The sequence below is a fragment of the Peromyscus californicus genome, unplaced genomic scaffold (assembly GCF_007827085.1).
Source record: "Peromyscus californicus insignis strain IS unplaced genomic scaffold, ASM782708v3 Scaffold_3__1_contigs__length_106647218, whole genome shotgun sequence".
Taxonomy (NCBI): Eukaryota; Metazoa; Chordata; class Mammalia; order Rodentia; family Cricetidae; genus Peromyscus; species Peromyscus californicus.
Genome location: NW_026294551.1, coordinates 68,553,322 through 68,571,937, shown reverse-complemented (window position 1 = coordinate 68,571,937; position 18,616 = coordinate 68,553,322). Strand labels below are relative to the sequence as shown.

Sequence of the window (18,616 nt, the reverse complement as noted above, 5' to 3'; positions counted from 1 at the left end):
CCACAGCCTCTCAGACTGGAAGAATGTGCGGCCTTGCCCAGCTTACATTTATTATTTAAATTATTTATTTATTATTTAAATTATTATTTATTATTATTCAACAAAACAAAAACCCCTTTAGAGGAAAGATGATTTGTCTGTACCCATGGGAGAAAATGATTTGTCTGCACCCACGGGTTGTCATTGGAGAGGGAGTAATACTAGAAGGTTCTCTCTATATAAGTTCTGTTGAATAAAATTTCATTAAAAGGAAAAATCCAAACCAGGACTAAAAGAAAACATTTATTGAATCAAAATCAATACTTTCTTTTTAATATCTACAAGCCAACAGTGAGCTCACTTTATTCAAGAATGAACACAATGTACAAAAAAAGTATGTTTATATTATAAAAATACGTCCGTCTTCTCTTCCAGTGCCGAGCAGAAGTCACTGAACAGATCAAGGCAAGCCGCTCCACACCAACAGCTCTATTTAACCACAGGGAAGCTAATGGACAAAGCTTCCCAGGCCCACTGGAGAAGCTGCGCCCAGCACACGTTGCTACCAGAATCCACGTGGTGCAACCTGCTGTTCCTCTTGCTTACTAGTTGTTACCGTGTGTTTCAGAAAAGTATTAACAATATAATAAATTCTGGGTACAAAATCCTATTAGCTCCAATTTAAAAATGAGATGCATTACTATGAAGGAACCAACGAGTTCCCAAGGTTTACAATCCCATGTAGGGAGGTGGGAAGTCTGCCTCCCTGCCTCCCTGCCAGCATCCTTCAGCCTCCATAAAAACATCATGTACAAGGTTAGTTACTCTGTACGTTTTCTTGACTTCACTGGAACCTTCCAGGGCACCAGGCCGGTGCACTGTGTACAGTGTCTCACTGTGCTGAGAAGAGGTCCGAGGCAGCTGCAGGACCATCACAGGCTCCTTTGGCTTATTAATGACTGGCCTTGGAGCAGCAGAGTGATGGGGGAGGGGACAATGGCTCCCTGTGCTGTCCCATCCATCAGTGCTGAAGATGCCAAGAAATCCCTGTCTGTCATACAGAAAGTTTGCACACAGCAGTGCCCTGGCAGGAACCTCACCCTGGCTAAGCGGAATGAAAAACTCAAGAGTGCAGTGTCCACATGGTGAATTAAAGACAATGGTGAATTCAATGTTTCTCCTTGACAGACTCTGTGCGCGGGATTGACACCTATGAACAGGAAGAATTGCAAAGTCAAAGGATCAGGTCATCCAGTGTTCCACCCTACTGGTAAATTAAGTTCAGAAGAAATGGAGGAGAAACGCTTTCAGCTCTGCCTGCGCTGGCCTACTGGCTCTCCAGTCAGCATCTCAGGACAGGAGCAGTGCTGGGCAGGGACAGACGGAGGCAGAAGGCAGAAATGATCACATTTCTCTAGACAAGGACCTAACTGCCTTCGGCACTGATTTCAGTCATGCTCATCCTCTGCACGAATGCTAAGCAATCAAGGCAGTTAGACAGTGACGTGGACCACAGGGCCCAGCTGGGAAGGGGAACAGAACGGGACCTGAGCAAAGGCCTCTGGCTAACCACAGAAAGTCTTCACTGTCAGGGAATCAGCCAGGCAGGCAGCAGGTGCTGTTGGAAGCTGCCACGGCCTCCGTAGCAGTGGAACACTGGAAGGCCAAGGGCTCTGCGGTCAAAGCTGGTAGCAGAGGCTGAGTTTAAACAGAAAACAGAGACAGCACACACAGAGTGAAGAGCTAACAGGACGAAGATGCCGAGAAGCTGGATGGGCTTCACCACAACACTTAGATATGGAACTATCTGCTCACAATCACAGGTCCTTACTCTCAAAATAAATACCCTGAACATTTACAGCCACGCGACTGCCCCTGGAACACAGGCGTTCTGTCACTGCTCTAATCAGACCTGACCCCAGCTTTGATTATCTGCAGAGAGCATCCTCCAGGAGAGCAGCATCCTCAGGCCGCAGCAGCTCAGGACGCCAGCGTCTGGCATCCCAAGGGGGTCCTCTCCGAGCAGCACCATGGAGTGTGCAGACACGAGCAAGTTTCCACAGATGCAAAGGACTATTGTGCTTGTGGGTCTCACACCTTCAAAATATACATAAACGGTGGCAGTAACGACAGGTCTCTGCTCACCAGTAAAATCATAAGGCAGAGGGGCTGGAGGCGCAATGAAAGTTTAAAAGGGAAACAATTACAAAACAGTGCTAGCAGTCACAAGAAGACCATGCTAAGATCCGATCCATGTCGATTAAACATTGAAAATTCAGCTACAATCCAAAGAACTCTCATCAGAGTCCCAGGCATGCATGCCACTGGCGGCAAGGCAGGACGGCCTGACGCTGCCTTCCTCGGAGCAGGAAAGTCTTGCTGGAGATCACAGGGGTGAACAGGTTGCCGCCACACTTCTTTTTTATAATTAAAATAAAAGAAATCCAATCACAAGACAAAAATATTATAGAACTGTGGACACAGAAAAGACAGAAATTCTGACCTATAAAACCAAAAGAAAAATTCAAATTATTACTTTTTGGATTTTGTTTGTTTGTTTTTGTTTTTTTGTTTTTCAAGACAGGGTTTCTCTGTGTAGCTTTGTGCCTTTCCCGGAACTCGCTCTGTAGACCAGGCTGGCCTCGAACTCACAGAGATCCGCCTGACTCTGCCTCCTGAGTGCTGGGATTAAAGGTGTGTGCCACCACTGCCCAGCTTTTGTTTTGTTTTATACACAGTCTCTCTACATAGCCCTGGCTATCCTGGAACTCACTATGCTGGCCTTGAACTCACAGAAATCCTCCCACCTCTGGCTCCTAAGTGCTGGGATTAAAGGCATGTGCCAGCTGGCCAAAAATTAAAATTATGTTTACCCTCCAAGGTAATACTCTTAAGAAGTATTTTTCTTTTTCATCTGAAAAGCTTATAATGAAGTATGTATAAACCACCTCACTACTCATGAAGCTGACATACACAGTATCAGTACTTCTACTTATGAGAACATGTGCATCCTGTCAGAAAACCCACAGGCTGAAGCCTCCTCCCTACCCAGATGCTGCCTGTCACTCAACGTCTTCAGATGAGGAGACAGCTTGACATTTACACCTAAAATGAAGCATGTGCCCAGGGCAGTGGTGGCGCATGCCTTTAATCCCAGCACTCGGGAGGCAGAGCCAGGCGGATCTCTGTGAGTTCGAGGCCAGCCTGGTCTACAGAGTGAAAGACCATCTGACTAAGCATTTTTTTAAACCTCAAGACTTAAATAAGGCTCCCCCCAGCTTTGAGGTACTCACAGGTGATGGACCAGGGCTATCCTGCCTTTGTGTCCACGAGCTGCATCTGCATGCTGGCAGGCATGCCGCCTCCATAGCCTCCCTTGGACTGCATTTGGTTCTGAATGGAGCTGACCTAAAACAGACAGGGACAGAACAGAGGCTCAGCAGGACCAGGCGGTTCAGCAGAGTGATCTCCCCACGTCTTCAGGACATGTGTGCAGGGAGAGCACAAACTCACTCTTAGACACCTTAACTTTTCTAGTGCCATGGTGAGGCCAGTGTTGAACAGTGTGTCGTTGCTTAGTTTTTTGTTTCTGTTTTTGTTTTCCCCTAAGCACGGCCTCATGTAGCCCAAGCTGGCCTTGACCTTGTGGTCATACTGCCTCAGCCTCCCGAATGTGTCACCTCATTCGAATGCACAATCATAGATTGATGAAGATGGCTGAGATTCCAAAGACACACTATAGGCCATGTTCACTTTCTAAAGTCACATTCTGATGGACTGTCACAAGATGTTGGAGCAACTGCACACACCATCTTTTAGCTTGTCATCGTCATTTCAACCGAGCTCCTGTAAATGAGAAACATTTTGGAAGCAGAGAGACAGTCAGGCTACAGTGCTGGAGGGAGGGACCCAAGCAGGAAGTTTGGAGGTGATGCCCACAGACTGGTGGGGCCCATGAAGGGTCACTTCCCAGAGCCGAGACTTGGGGGAAAGACAGGGGAGCCTGGACCATGTTCATAAATCTATTTACTGAGTGCTATAAGCCCTTACTGGGACATAAAGGAAGCATGGGCCCTTTTTGCTGGTGATCCTAAGTCAATATTTTATGTTTAAAGAAAGCAGTAATGAGGCTTGCCTAAGTTATTTCTGGAGTAACAGGTTTAAAATGCTAGAAGAGAGCATATGGGTGCTTAGGGACACACTTACAGGGCCCACCTGCAGCGCTCTGGGACACTGACTTCCGTGGAGCATTTGACCCCAAGGGCATTGTACACACTACCACTGAAGACCTGTATTCACAACTGATGGCTGCTTTAGGTAAGGATAGACAGTCTGTGTACTGCTAACCGGGGGGGGGGGGGGGCCAGCCTCCAGGCAGCGCCAGGGTATACAAAAAAAATCTACGGCGGTGGCAAGGGCTAGACTTTTTCTGTCTATCTGAGGGGTAAACAAGTAACTTTCTTTTTTACTTCATCTTAAAAAATCCTCTGAAAATCTGTCTCCACACAGCTACATCTCTTTACATACACACATCTTTCTCCTTCACAGCCATTGATAGTTAACATCTCTTTTTTATATTGCTCCCTATCTCTCTCTCCTATACACATTTCTTCTCTCTGTTACATTCCTTCACACACTACTGCATCATTCACTCACTCTTTACTCTCACACTTCTCCTTCCACACACTCAACTACATCTTCTTTTCAGCATACCACATTCACTCATCCACAACCAAACTCTGGACAATTATGTTACATCTGCAGGTACGACCATTCTCATAACACATGAGAAGTTACACAGTTTCTCTCAGGCTAGGGAGGTCACACTGACCGGCCAGTGAGGAACATTTGGCCGTGCATGTAGCTCTTTCCCAGACAGAAAGTGACACTGAAATTCAGGACTTAACAGTAACAGTCAGCTGAACCTTGAATGGTAGGGTAGATGCAGAAAGAGAATTATTGCAGGGGGTTATGTCTTACAAAGTTGCTTCAGTAATAAATACCTGGAACTTACGTTTGTGCATTCTCTGCAGGGGCAACCTGTTTTGAATTTGTTCCAAAGTCTAAAGTTAGCCATCTTTGTGACTGAGAATACTGTTACTTTCCTGTGTCAGTTATGAAAAATACTCTAGTATTATCACAATTATACAGCTTGAGCAGAAATCATCTTCCTGATCGTCTACAGCTATACGTGTGTCCAAAGATGGAATATTTTCACGAGACTAAACACACAGCAGTGGGAAGAATGCCCATAGCTTTGACTCCACGGCTTTGCCAGGTGGGGCTCCCCATCACAGAGTTACTCGTCTGGTGGGTCAACCTACTGAATACTAGTTGTCGCCTGCTGTATACTCTCACTGCCTCCTGTGTTTATGCCACTGGGCATGACCCCTGCACGCCCCTTTGTGGTACCCTGGGACCTCAGCCCCATAACCGTCCACAGTCACACGCACACCGCTCTGCAGATGCTCCAGGTCCACCTGCTCAAGACTTGTGAACGCATAACGCCACACAAGTCTAAGAAGAAAAAGGTGTGTTTCTTCAAGCAAAACAATTCGGCAGTGTCAAACTGAAGGGTCCGGATTTGTCAAACTGAAGGGTCCGGATTTTCTATAAGTGACCTATCGGTGCTGAGCACAGTCACATGACTGCAGGTCTACAGGGTTCTGAAACTACTACTAAAGGCTCACAGAGGTCTTTCTGGCAAGAAGTTGAAATTCAAAAGTAAGCTTGCAGGTGTGGCAGTCCATGCCTGTAAACACAGCACCAACACACCAAACGTAAGTAAGTTAGAGCTGGGGGGATGGCTCGGGGGTTAAAAGCACTGACTGTTCTTCCAGAGGACCCAGGTTCAATTCCCAAAACCCACATGGCAGCTCACAACTGTCTGTAACTCCCGTTCCAGGGGATCCGATACCCTCACACAGACACACATGCAGGCAAAACACCAATGCACGCAAAATTAAAAAAAAAAATTAAATATATAAATATACATATTTAAAGTAAGTCAACAGAGCAGCCTTGGGAAGGCCAGGCTGCACCTTTACACAGGAGCCCGTTTCTAAGTTCAGCTGCTCTAGTCTCAGCACACAGATGGGGCGGGAATGTCTCTCTGGATAAACAGCAATTCTACTCAGGGTTCTGTCTTATTGTCACTGTTTATACACAGGAAAACACAATTTCTCTCACAGTCAGGTTTGTGCAAGCGGGAACCGTCAGTAAGAACTCGGCCTTCTGCGGGAGAACAGAACACTCCTCCAAGGAAATCATTACCAAAAAGGGACGTACTGGTTCTACAGAAAGTCCGTCAGTCCCAGAGAAGACTCCAGTGGATTGCAGGGTAGAACCTGCCGCCACCTGATGCTGTCAGCACAAGAGGCTCCACCTCAGCTACGGCAAGCAGCAGACCTAATGCAGCTGACTAACATGTTCAGCACAGATTTTAAAGAAAATTCTAAACTGTGCACAAACAAAACCTACAAGTGTTACCAAACACCACAAGCTAGTTAATCTTTTTTGTTGTTGTTGTTGTTTGTTTTAACATTTTTTTAAAGATTTATTTATTTATTATGTATACAGGGTTCTGTCTGCATGTACCCCTGCAGGCCAGAAGAGGGCGCGAGATCTCATTGCTGATGGTTGTGAGCCACCACATGGTTGCTGGGAATTGAACTCAGGACCTACTAGAAGAACAGCTCTTAACCGCTGAGCCATCTCTCCAGCCCTAAGCTAGTTAATCTTAAGAGGTAGCTAAGTAATGTGCCAGCATCCATCAGCCGAGGCAGTAGCCCAAGTTCAAGACCAGCTCTGCCTCCATCTTTAGAATCTGTCTCAAAAGAGATAAAATCTGAGGTGAAGATCTTTATTGATGAGAAAGAGACTACCAAATATATGATAAATGTGCAACGCCTGTTCTATGACCAGCCTGTAATAAGCACACCATCCAGAGAGGGCTCACAGCCCCTTGGCTATTTTTACCCCGCTTACTATCCAGCAAACAGGGCAGCTGTTCCTCTCTGGAAATTATGACACTCAACAAGGTAGCCAAGCACACAAGTCCTCCTACAGATTGAAAACAGGAGTGAGAAACGGCTCCCTTGTTTTCCAGTCACTGAGGGGACAAGCAGGTTTACGTGTCCCCGACACTCATTACCCACTCTGCCCAGCTCTGTTGATCCTGGCTGGGAAATCTGAACACGACTGTGGTAGACTGAAAGAAAATGGCCCTCAGAGGCTCACAGGGAGTGTCACTATCTGGAAGTGTGTCACAGGGGTGGGCTTTGCGGTCCCAGATGCTCAAGCCTGGCCAGTGCTGTCTCAAGTTTCTCTTCCTGCTGCCTGCAGATCCAGATGTAGAACTCTCAGCTCCCTCTCCAACACCAAATCTGCCTGCTATCATGCTTCTCGCCATGATGGTAATGGACTGAACCTCTGAACTGTAAGTTAGCCCCAATTAAGTGTTTTCCTTCATAAGCGCTGTCATGGTCATGGTGTCTCCTCACAGTAACAGAAACCCTAAGAAAGACAGCAACATCTAATTCTGTTTCTACAACAGTGTCAGTCCAGTGACACCTGGGGCCACTAGGCACTGGGCTTTCTGAGGAACAAAAGGAGGCTGGCTCTGGAAGTGTCCTCTTTTGGTTTCCTTAGATGAACACACAGAATAGAAGAGTCCAGATGAGTGAACCTGAGGTCTACTCTGACATGTATTAAATCTCTCTATATAATAAAAGACAGCAGACTCTCCTTCATTTCAGATACTTTATAACCAAGTGCTTAATATGGCAAATGTCTGCTGCCCTGCCCTAAAGGGATGTGTGCAAATCCCAATTACCTGCTTAGTAGGAAAGAGCCTAACCACAGTAGCCAACATCTCCAGCATTCTAACATCTTTCTTTAGGGAAACACTGACATTTTATGAAGCAGATGTAGGGCTGGAGAGATGGCTCAGTGGTTAAGAGTGATGTAGTTCTTGCAGAGGACCCAAGTTCTGTTCCCAGCACCCAACCACGGCAGGGAGTTCACCACCTCCTGTAACTCCCTCCTACTGGCCTCTGCACACATATGACACATGCATACAAATACATAGTAACTAAATCTTCAAAAGAGTATATGAGAAGCAGTTCACAACAAGAGGGTAAGTATTAAATAGTATTTGTTTATTTGGTTTTTTGAGACAGGGTCTCTATGCAGCCCTGGCTGTCCTAGAATTCACTATGTTGACCAGGCTGGCCTTCAACTTAGATATCTTCCTCCTGAGCGCTGGGATTAAAGGCATGTGCCACTGTGCCTAGTTTAAACACTAATTTCAAAGCTCACCTGCCCCAGGCTGTGGTGGCACACGCCTTTAATCCCAGCACTTGGGAGGCAGGGGCAGGCGGATCTCTGTGAGTTCGAGGCCAGCCTGGGCTACAGAGCTTGAGTTCCAAGACAGGCTCCAGAGCTACACAAAGGAACCCTGTCTCGTAAAAAACAAAAACAAACAAACAAACAAAAAAAGGTCACCTGCGAGTCCCATGTTGGGAACCTAAGAATCAATCATTAACTAACCCATTCCAAATCCAAATCTAAGATTTATGTCCACACCGAGTGTGGCTGTTCCAGCATGAAGTGGTCTGACTTATGCATATAACCCATCTCATTTCCCACGAACATTCAATAATCTGTATTGTACTTGCAGCATATTTAATACAGTGCCAATAATGTACGAATAACTGCTAGATGATATTGCTTAGGGAGTGATGACAGGAAACGTCTGTGCAGACACAATGTTTTTTTTTTCCAACCTGTGACTGGCACAATCTAGTTTAGAACTCATTTAGCATGATGTTATTAAAAGGACACATACAACAAGTATTTAAAAAAAAAAAAACATTTTAAAGGTTTGAGTCTGTCAAGAAGGTTCCACTGGGCAGTATCCACCAACACACTTACTGAGTTCATCCCACTGAACAGGTCTCCGGATCCTACATGAGCTGTGTGCACAAAATTGGTTGGTTCTCCAATCATACTTCGGTCAATCCGTCGTCGCCTTTTCTAAAATATGAGAAACAATGTGTTGAGAAAATGGTCTTATTCTCCCACAACAGTTTGAAAATCCAATTGTCATACTTTTAATTTCTCTTTGAAACAATGAAACATCAAAAATCTAGAGGATGAGGCCGGGCGGTGGTGGCGCACGCCTTTAATCCCAGCACTCGGGAGGCAGAGCCAGGTGGATCTCTGTGAGTTCGAGGCCAGCCTGGGCTACCAAGCGAGTCCCAGGAAAGGCGCAAAGCTACACAGAGAAACCCTGTCTCGAAAAACGGAAAAAAAAAAAAAAAAAAAAAAAATCTAGAGGATGAGTAGTCAAGATAGCTTAACCAGTAAAAAAGCTTGCTATGCACGTCCCAAAACCCATGCTCGGACTCCATGGTGGAAAGCGAACTAACTCCTAAAGGCTGCCCTTTGACCCCCACGATGCTGTGATGTACGCAGCCACACATTACAGCTTTATCTGAAGGAGCATCTGGAAACGTTTAGCATAGAGCAGGAAGTAATAAGCTAGTTGGTGAACAGACCCGCGACCCCAGCACTGAGGTGGGTGGGGGGCAAAAGGACCTTGGGTTTGAGGCTTGCCTGAGCTACATTATGAGACCTTTTCAAAAACAAACTAAAGAAATAATACCTTTTTTTCTTAAAGACATGGTCTCATGTGGCCCAGGTGGACCTTCAACTCCTGACCATCCTCCTCCTCCTCTCTCTCTCCCAGATGCTGAGATTAAAGGCATTCACTGCCCTGACTAGTTGAAATAATAGATGTCTGAGGAAATATTTTATATGTCTGAAACATCATACACATAAACACTGAGCACTATAACACCATTAATATGTATGTTTATGTCAAAAATAACTTAGAAAACAAATGTAAAATTACCCTCATCATTAGCCAAGAACATGTGTGATTTGACCACAGTGCTCTTGATTTTAAATACAACTTTCTAGCGCTTGATAACAAGTTGATTATATTTTTTTTCTGATCTCATTACTTGGGTTGTATCCAACCACCTTGTACCCTGGAATGAATCTTTTATTCAGCTGGCCTGCGGGGGAGGAGCAAGAGTTTGTACTGGTCTGTTCACTGCATTGTGACTGACGCCCTGTCCTAACTCTCCAAGGGTGGGGCTCGCTTCCTAATTTTTGATAATCACACTTTAGTTTTGTGACAGGATGTCATCCATATAGTCGGGCCTGTCTAGAACTCACTGTGCTCCTACCTCAGCCTCCTAAGTGCTGAGATTACAGTGCACTGCTTTCGGCTGGAGTGCTAGACGGTTTCCCAGTGAGCAGCCAAGCCGACACCGTTTCCCACCAGTACACCCACCCCTGCGTCAGGACTGCCCCGTCCCTGCTCATCTGAGGTTCGCACAGATCCCTCGGATATGACAGACACTAAGAGCAGCTACCAGTGTAGCTGGATCACTGTCCTCACAGCAGCCTGCTCACAGTAGGCTTCCCTTGTGATAGCACACTGCTCCAAAATCTGCAGCAAACTGAACAGTCTTGATTTTATTGATGCAGAATAAGCCTAAAAGCAGCTGGATACTTTGCTTTGGAAATATCTACCTCCCCGGTGTTCAGAGATGGCATGTGCTTTCTCTGAGTTGGACAGATTTATTCCCAGTAACTCTGTGACAACAGTGATTCTTGCTGGTCCTAGAGCATCTACGAATGCGTGCACGCTCGATTGCTTGCTCTGTGTGTGTGTGTGTGTGTGTGTGTGTGTGTGTGTGTGTGAGAGAGAGAGAGAGAGAGAGAGAGAGAGAGAGAGAGAGAGAGAGAAGAGAGAAGAGAGGCAGACCTCAGAGTTTTTCATCCACTATTTACACTGTCTCTTTGTAACATTTTAGAGGAAAATAACTCTCTCCTCTCAGGAGTTGACTTTTGAAGGCTGGAGTGGAAGCGCTTCAAACTCACAGGCCAGCCAGCTGACTCACCTCTGTAGCAGGATGCACGCAACTAAGACACTAAAACACGCACATGCGCTAAGTGTGTCCCATCAACCTGTGCCCATGTGAAAGGCCAGAGGCTGACACTGTCTTCTTCACTTTAAGTTTTTAAAAAATGTTTTTAAAATTTATTCTTTGAGGACCCTATATGTGTGTGTAGTACATTTTTAATGCACTCCCTCCAATGACCATCTCTTAGTCCCCCCACTGAACCCCTCCCCCCCTACTGAGCCCCTCCCCCCCAACCTCTTCCCCCCAAAAGCCTCTCTCACTCTTACTTTCAAGTCCTTTTTTTAATGACCCACTGAATTTTGGGGGGGGGGGGTGTTCAAGAAAGGATTTCTCTGTGTAGCTCAGGCTGTCCTGGAACTCTTGTAGACCAGGCTGGCCTCGAACTCACAGAGATCTGCCAATCTCTCTGCCTCCTGAGTGCTGGGATTAAAGGTGTGCACCACCACTGCCCGGTCTTAACCCACTGAATTTAGAGATGTTTACATGAGCATGGGTGTGGTAGGTTTTCTTTTAGACTTGTTGTTGTTGTTGTTGTTCTATTTTATTCTTTGACACTTTCCTAAGTACATAAACGTAATTTATAGACATCACCCATTAATTCGCTCTCACTCTCTCTTAGATTTTTGGTTTTTTGAGGCAGGGTCTCTTTACATAGCATAGCCTGGCTATCCTGGAACTCACTACCTAGACCAGGCTGGCCTCCTGAGCATTGGGATTAAAGGCGTGTACCACCAAGTCCAGTGTGACTTCATTTTTGAGACAGGGTCTCTCCCTGGACCTGGAGCTCGTTGGCTGGTCAGCAAGCTTCAAGGATCTTCTCCATTCTTCCCCCGGGTTTACAGATATGCATGGCTTTTTATGTGGGTGCTGGGAATCCAAACACAGATAAGGAGGCTGGAGAGATGGCGCAGTGGTTAAAAGCACTGGCTGATTTTTGCAGAGGACCTAGGTTCTATTCCCAGCACCCACATGGCAGCTCATACCCGTCTGTAATTTCAGTTTCAGAGGGCTCCAACACCCTCTTCTGGCCTCCTCAGGAACCTGCACACACACAAGGTGCAATTCACACATGTAGACAAAACTCCACACACATAAAACAATTAACCTCCAAACCTAAGGTGCTCCTCGGAACAGCAAGCGCTCTGAGGTCTGGGTCTCACTTAACAAGTGGAGACCACCTGACCTACCAATTGCAGTTCCGGATCAGAGTTTTGTTGTTTTGAGTAGCACCAACAGTAGAGTAATGACCCTTACTTATCACTATTATTGGGGGAGGCCTGTGCCCAGGCACACCTGTTGAGCTGAGAGGACGACTTGTGGAGTCTGTTCTCTCCTTCTACCTCTGTATGAGTCCTGGGGATTGAACTTGACTCACTAAGCCATCTTTCTCCCTGGCCCTTACAACGGTTTTTGGAGAGCTCACTCTTAGATGTCACTGACACGTGCTGAAGCTTCTGTGAGCACTTGCGGCACTAGCCTGACACGGTGGGTCCACACTCTCACCTGTGTCGTCTTCTGTATTGTTTGAGACAGGGCTCACTATGTAGCCCTGGCTATCCTGGAACTCCCTATGTAGTCAGGGAAGAAATTATACAGGGCCCTAAACTCAGAGATCCCCCTGCCTCTGCCTCCCAAATGCTGGGATTAAAAGTGTGGGTCACAACACCCAGGTCATTTGTCCTTTATTTCTCCGAATTTAACCTCCAGGCCTGTACTTGAGATTTAGATTAAAAAGTAACAGAATACAAAGAGAGTAACCAGACCCTCTGTCTCCGCTTGGCCCACCACACTCATCTAACTTCCCTCCCGACTGTTCTTGTTTGGGTCAATAAAGCCTAATTCTGTAAAAAAAACCCTTAAGATCCAAAGCAAAAGAGGATATGGTGGTAGCCTTGTTCCCCTTTTCTGTTTGCTAATAACCATTAAATTTGCCTTCAGAAGCTGTTCATTCCGGTTCACCCATCTATATGCACTTCAAATCATGGTCAATTTCCCAGCATCTTCAGTGAAACAAGAGTTTCTGCCCCTAGTAATACCACCTAGGGCAGACAGAGGCCTCTAGGTTCACACACACAGTCACAAGGAGAGGAGGACAGCAGCTGTGTCCCCTGGTGCAGTGGACCTCGAGGACTGGGGCATCTCCCAAGGTTTCACAGGAACCACACTTGTCGGAGCAACGGCTTCTGTGAGCGACCAGCTAGACCGAGACCTGGCATACTCTAGAGTCACACCTTCCAGGCATCCCTAGGTTCTACCATCCTGGCCTGAAGCCCCTCTCCTTGCCTCCCAATAACTTGCAATGCTAAGAAGGGGTTAGACATGGCCCACACCCCACACTAAGTGACTGCCTCCCACTGCTGCATGGACTAAGGGCTGGGGAAGGGCAGTCCCGGGGAAGATGGCACACACATTCCCAAGGACCACTCTCACCCAGAAGCGCTGAGGTGGGCAGCCTCCAGCCCACTTCTTCACAAGGTACAAGGCTGTCCCCAGACAGTCCTCAGACGTGATGGTGGAGGAGGAGACGAAAAGGGAAGGGTGGAGGAACAACCTTTTTCATCTCTGAGCCCCCCAGAGTCAACACGGTAGCACAGCCATCCTCTTAACGGGCCCTTCTCCCTGTAGCCACTGATCTACCGTTGTCGTCACATCTGTCAGCGCTGTGCTGACGTTCATGGAAAAGGACTCCTCAGCGTGTCTTTCCTTCACAGTGAGTTACTTGGGGAATAGTGACTGTTACAGCATATACCAAGCTACTCCTTTTTAATCACAAACTCTGGACAGGTTATACTGCAACAAATCAAGATAAATCTGACTTCCTTACTGTCGTCATATCTCAGTCAGCTGACTTTCCCCATTGTCCCACCAACACAGAGTGGATAAAGAAATACGATTTTATAGTTGTACAGAGCTCATGAAAGCAAGGCTCCCATGGCGGCAAGACCTTCTGTTTACTGCACATTACTCCCTCACTGCCGCTCTAACTCTGACGTAATGATGCAGAAATTCCATGGGAAGAGACTTTTGCCTAATCACCTCTACTCCAGCCCAAGTGTTCACATGTGTGCCTCAACCCCCGACCTTCCGCAGAATGAAAAGCATTTTAAGTACGGCAGGGATTATTTGGCTGGCTGGCTGCTAATGAAGTGCTCTGTAAGAGCGAAGTGTTCCAGGAGACACAGCGACTCCACTCAAAGTCCACACAGTGGGGCTGAGAGCGCCCTCTCAAGCTTCCTGTTTGGCTTTGCTGAGGCCCAACTCTGGAATTCCCCTGGCTGCTGACAACTACATCCGTGTTTGTCTTGAATTTTTAATACTATGCCCTTGAATAGTGTGCTGTACCTTAAAAAAAAAAAAGTTCTCTTTATGCCTGAAAAATACTGTGTGTTTAGTGGTTGGTGGTTGATTTGGGGGGTGGGGAGGGTTCCTTCTGTGTGGCTCTGGCTGGCCTGGAATTTGCAATCCTCCTGCCTCAGCCTCCTCAATACACTTGGCTTGTAGTTAGGACATTTATACTCAGTCCTGGACGCTGTCAGCTCCACCCTCCCTCCTCACACCTCTAGAGCCTGCTAGTACAGAAAATCTTTCCCCCCATTGTCTGGTTTTCCTTGCAAAAGGTGAGCATGATGAAGCCTCTCCTCTCTTAACGGAAACATCCAATCTGTCCTCTTTCCTGTGAGGAGAGCTAGGGCCTCAGCTGGAATTTGTCGTGCATATTTTATTTAAGAACTAATTACTATCTGAATAAACCAGGCTGGCCTTGAACCTGTGGGGCCTCTCCCTACTCCTACCTTACCACTGGGAGCAGGAGAATGTTCTTACTATGTGCTAATATTACAGATGGAAAGATTCATTAAAAATGTTTTTTTAATTATGTATGTTTGTGTACACATGTATTTATAAACATGTGTACACAGGTATCCAAAGGATAGAAAAGGATGTGAGATCTCTTGGAACTAGAGTTACAGGTCATTGCCCAACTTGGGTGGTAGAAACTGAACTCAGGTCCTCTGGAAGGATATCCAGTACTCTTAACCAAATCAATGTATTATTAATTCTGGATAATTAAACTCTAACAATCCTTACGTTACAGAAAATGCTGGCCAAAAAAATTTCACTCTAAACTTTATCAGCCTGTTACTAATTTTTTTGTTTGTTTGTTTGTTTGTTTCGAGACAAGGTTTACTCTATGTAACAGCCCTGGTTGCCCTGGAACTTGCTTTGTAGATCAGGCTAGCCTAGAACTCACAGAGATTCTCCTAACTCTGCCTCCCGAGTGCTGGGAGTAAAGGTGTGCGCCATCATTGCCTGGTCCTCTTACTGATTTAAAAAGAATTAAATGGAAGTTTTTTACTTGTGTATCAAAGTCACTTGAGATCCAGAACCCCACCACCATAACCTCAAAGGCCTAATCCCCCATTCTTGCAGGTTCATAAAATTCAAACATTAAAAAAAAAAGTTAATTCCATGCTACTGGTGTTAGAGAAGCAAGTTCACTTCGGCCGTTTAAGAACTCACGACCAAGAAAGGCATCGCACAACGGAACTTGTAACTGCAGACTGTGTTTTTCTAAATAACCACAACAATCTCTCAGATGTGGTCAGATGACTTACAAACAATAAGGTCTTTTGAGCAATGTTTACTCATAAAAGCTGCCAGTTAACATGAGCTCTTCACGTGGCCTGCAGATAGAGGACCATGGTATGACGTGAGGCAACAGGGATGGGCACAGGAAAATAAAGCTGGCACTTATTTGCCAACTTTATTTTTAATTATTTGAAAACAGTTGTTTTTCTTCTCATTCATCAAAAGGGTTTTCTGACTTCCTTTCCATGGTAATTGTTTGTGGCAACAGACAGTATAGCCAAGGTGTGACCACACACACCTGTAATACCAGTGTTTGGAGGATGAAGCAGGAAGATTCCAGGTTCCAAGACAGTCTAAGCTATGCATAAGCCCTGACTTATTCCACACTTCCCCACAGGTAACTCTGTTTCTGAACCGTGCACTTAAGTCTACAGCATGGAATACACCTACCTCGGGGGCACTGAAATTTTTCTGGTGAGATATAGGAGGAAAATACAAAAACTACTATTTTTATTTTTCGTTATTTTTAAAGATTTACATCCTACTAATATTTAGTATACAGGTCGCCACGAGGCTATTAAGTGCATTGATTTCTACAAAAGTTATTAAAAACAAAATAAACAGAAAGTGTTCAATTATATTAATACTTAACCACACTTGACTAAATCTACCAATGAAAGATGCCCTGCACAGCTTCACAAGATAGATTCTGCTTACAGACACAGGCCTTTCAAAATGCCAGAATGACTGACTTTAGTGGTGTGAAAAGAACGGCCCCAGCAGACTCACACATTTGAATGTTACCAGGGAGCGGCACTACTGGAGAAGGACTAGGAGGTGTGGCCTTGTTGGAGGAAGTGTGTGGGGAGGCAGGGGGGCACGCCTTTGAGATCTGGAGATTTCAGAAGTCCGTGCTAAGTCTAGCTCTCCCGTTCCTCCCGTCTCTCACAAGCATCTCTTTGTCTCTCTCTCTCTCTCTGCCTACAGAGCAGGATGCTGCTCTCAGCTACTGCTCCAGTGCCAGGCATGCTGCCTGCTCCCTGCCATGCCCATCAGACGACCATCATGAAACTGCAAGCAAGCCCACAATTCCATGCTCTCCTTCATAAAAAGGTGGCCTCTGTCATACTGTCTCTTCACAGCAGCAGACAATTTCAAAGACACTGCCTTTATGCTGCATCTGCTACGGACAAAAGAATGGAAGAACTGAATTGGGGAAGTTCATCTCAAGAAATTTCTACTTTGTGTATTACCCTGAGATTCATAACCTAATAGTCAAATGAGCCAGTATTATGCATACTGAAATTAGACAGTACAAGACTAAAATTCAACACAAGACACTAATATTCATTCAATGAGACCCTATGTCAAGGGAAAAAATACAGACAATGGAGGAATTGAGGAGGATACCCAGTGTTAACCTCTGGCATACACAAGTGTACACTCGAACGTGTGTGTGCATGAGGACACAAACACACACACAAAGCTTTTCGGTTAGGAATATTGCTCAGCTGGTCAAGTGCTTGCCTAACATGCAAAGCTCTGGGTTGGATCCCCAGCACCATACAAAACCAGGTTGGTGGTACACAACTGTAACTCCAACACTTAGGGAGGTGACCAGGAAGTCAGAAATCCAAAGTCCTAGAGAGTTTAAGGCCAGCCTTTAAATAAATAAATAAATAAGCTTTCGAAGAATTAGTCTGCAAATGAAGACACATATCCAGTTTAGTGACTCTATAATTTCAATGCAAATCTAACCAAAATCTCAATAGGTCATTTAGAAACCCTGACAGACAAACTTGGAAATTTGTATGGAAAATTTCAATAAGACTAGCCAAAACATAAAATAAGAAGAAAAGGACCGATCTGCACTCCCAGACACCAGGACAATATAAAATAGAAAAAAAGAGACCATGACATCAGCATGATGCTTAGCTCATGAAAAGCAGAATGAATAGACTCTGAGTGTGATCACACATGACATGTGGACATCGACAAGAAATTCCAAACACTTTAGTACCTGCTTCTAAGAAAGATGCTTATGTAGTACACCTACAATACACTATGACAGATCTCATACCAGAGGCAAGGGACTACCAAATTAGGGGCTAAGTTCAGTGAGGTAGACAGAGAAGGACACAGGAAAGCACCTGTCATCAGCCTCTGGCTTACACATGCATGTACACACATGCAGCCAACAGTTTGTATTCAGAATACTAAAAATATGCCTATGAATATGAAATACAGAAAAATCACACTAATCAATAGACACATCAAGATATGCTTAACTTCATGCTGGAGATGTAGCTCAGCTGGCAGAGTACTTGCCTAGCTTGAAACCCTGGATCTAAGTGTGAGTGCTGACCTGTAATCCTAGCATTTGGGAGGTGGAGGCAGGATGATCAAAAACACATGTCAGCGCTGGCCTGGTGTCCCACACCTTTAATCCCAGCACTCTGGAGGCAGGCAGTGCTCTATGAGTTCAAGGCCATCCTGGTCTACATAGTGAGTTCCAGGACAGCCAGGGCTATATAGAGAGACCCTGTCTCAAAAAACAATCAAACAACAACAAAAAGCTCAAGGTCATCTGTGACTATATAGTAACTTCGAGGCTATCCTGGAGTACATGAGACCCCATTTCAAAAAGAGGTTAGCAAGATGGCTTAACAGGTAAAGGCACTTGTTGCCAAGCCTAAGGATCCATGTTCGAAGCTCAGGACCCACATGGTAGAGAGGGAGAACTGACTCCTACACTTGTCCTCTGACTTCCACTTGTGTGTCATGGCACACACATGGCTCCCCCAAACAAATATATAATGTAATAACATTTTTAAAAATTAAGAAAGGGCTGGGCATCAGGGTGGTGGTGGTGCAGGCCTTTTATCCCAACACTTGGGAAGCATAAGCAGGCAAATGTCTTTAAGTTTGAGGGCAGCCTGCAGCCTGGTCTACACAATGAGTTCCAGGACAGCCAGAACTACATAGAGAAACCCTGTCTTAAAAAAAAAAAAAAAAAAAAGGAAGGGAGGGAGGGAGGGAGGGAGGGGGAA

The 18,616-nt window shown here is 45.6% G+C and overlaps 1 protein-coding gene across 4 annotated transcripts in view; it reads right to left on the bottom strand.

The window, feature by feature from the left end:
- Positions 1-269: 269 nt before the first annotated feature.
- The window catches only part of Cdc42se2 (CDC42 small effector 2), a 77,829-nt gene continuing 59,482 nt past the window's right edge, over positions 270-18,616 (bottom strand). For all 4 annotated transcript variants that reach the window (XM_052757734.1, XM_052757736.1, XM_052757735.1 and 1 more), the window contains exons 3-5: positions 8,914-9,015; positions 3,273-3,387; positions 270-2,482 (exon numbers count right to left, since the gene is read on the bottom strand). In XM_052757734.1, the coding sequence (XP_052613694.1) occupies positions 3,289-3,387; positions 8,914-9,015 (201 nt within the window). In that variant the 3' untranslated portion in view covers positions 270-2,482; positions 3,273-3,288. The remainder of the gene's footprint in view (positions 2,483-3,272; positions 3,388-8,913; positions 9,016-18,616) is intronic.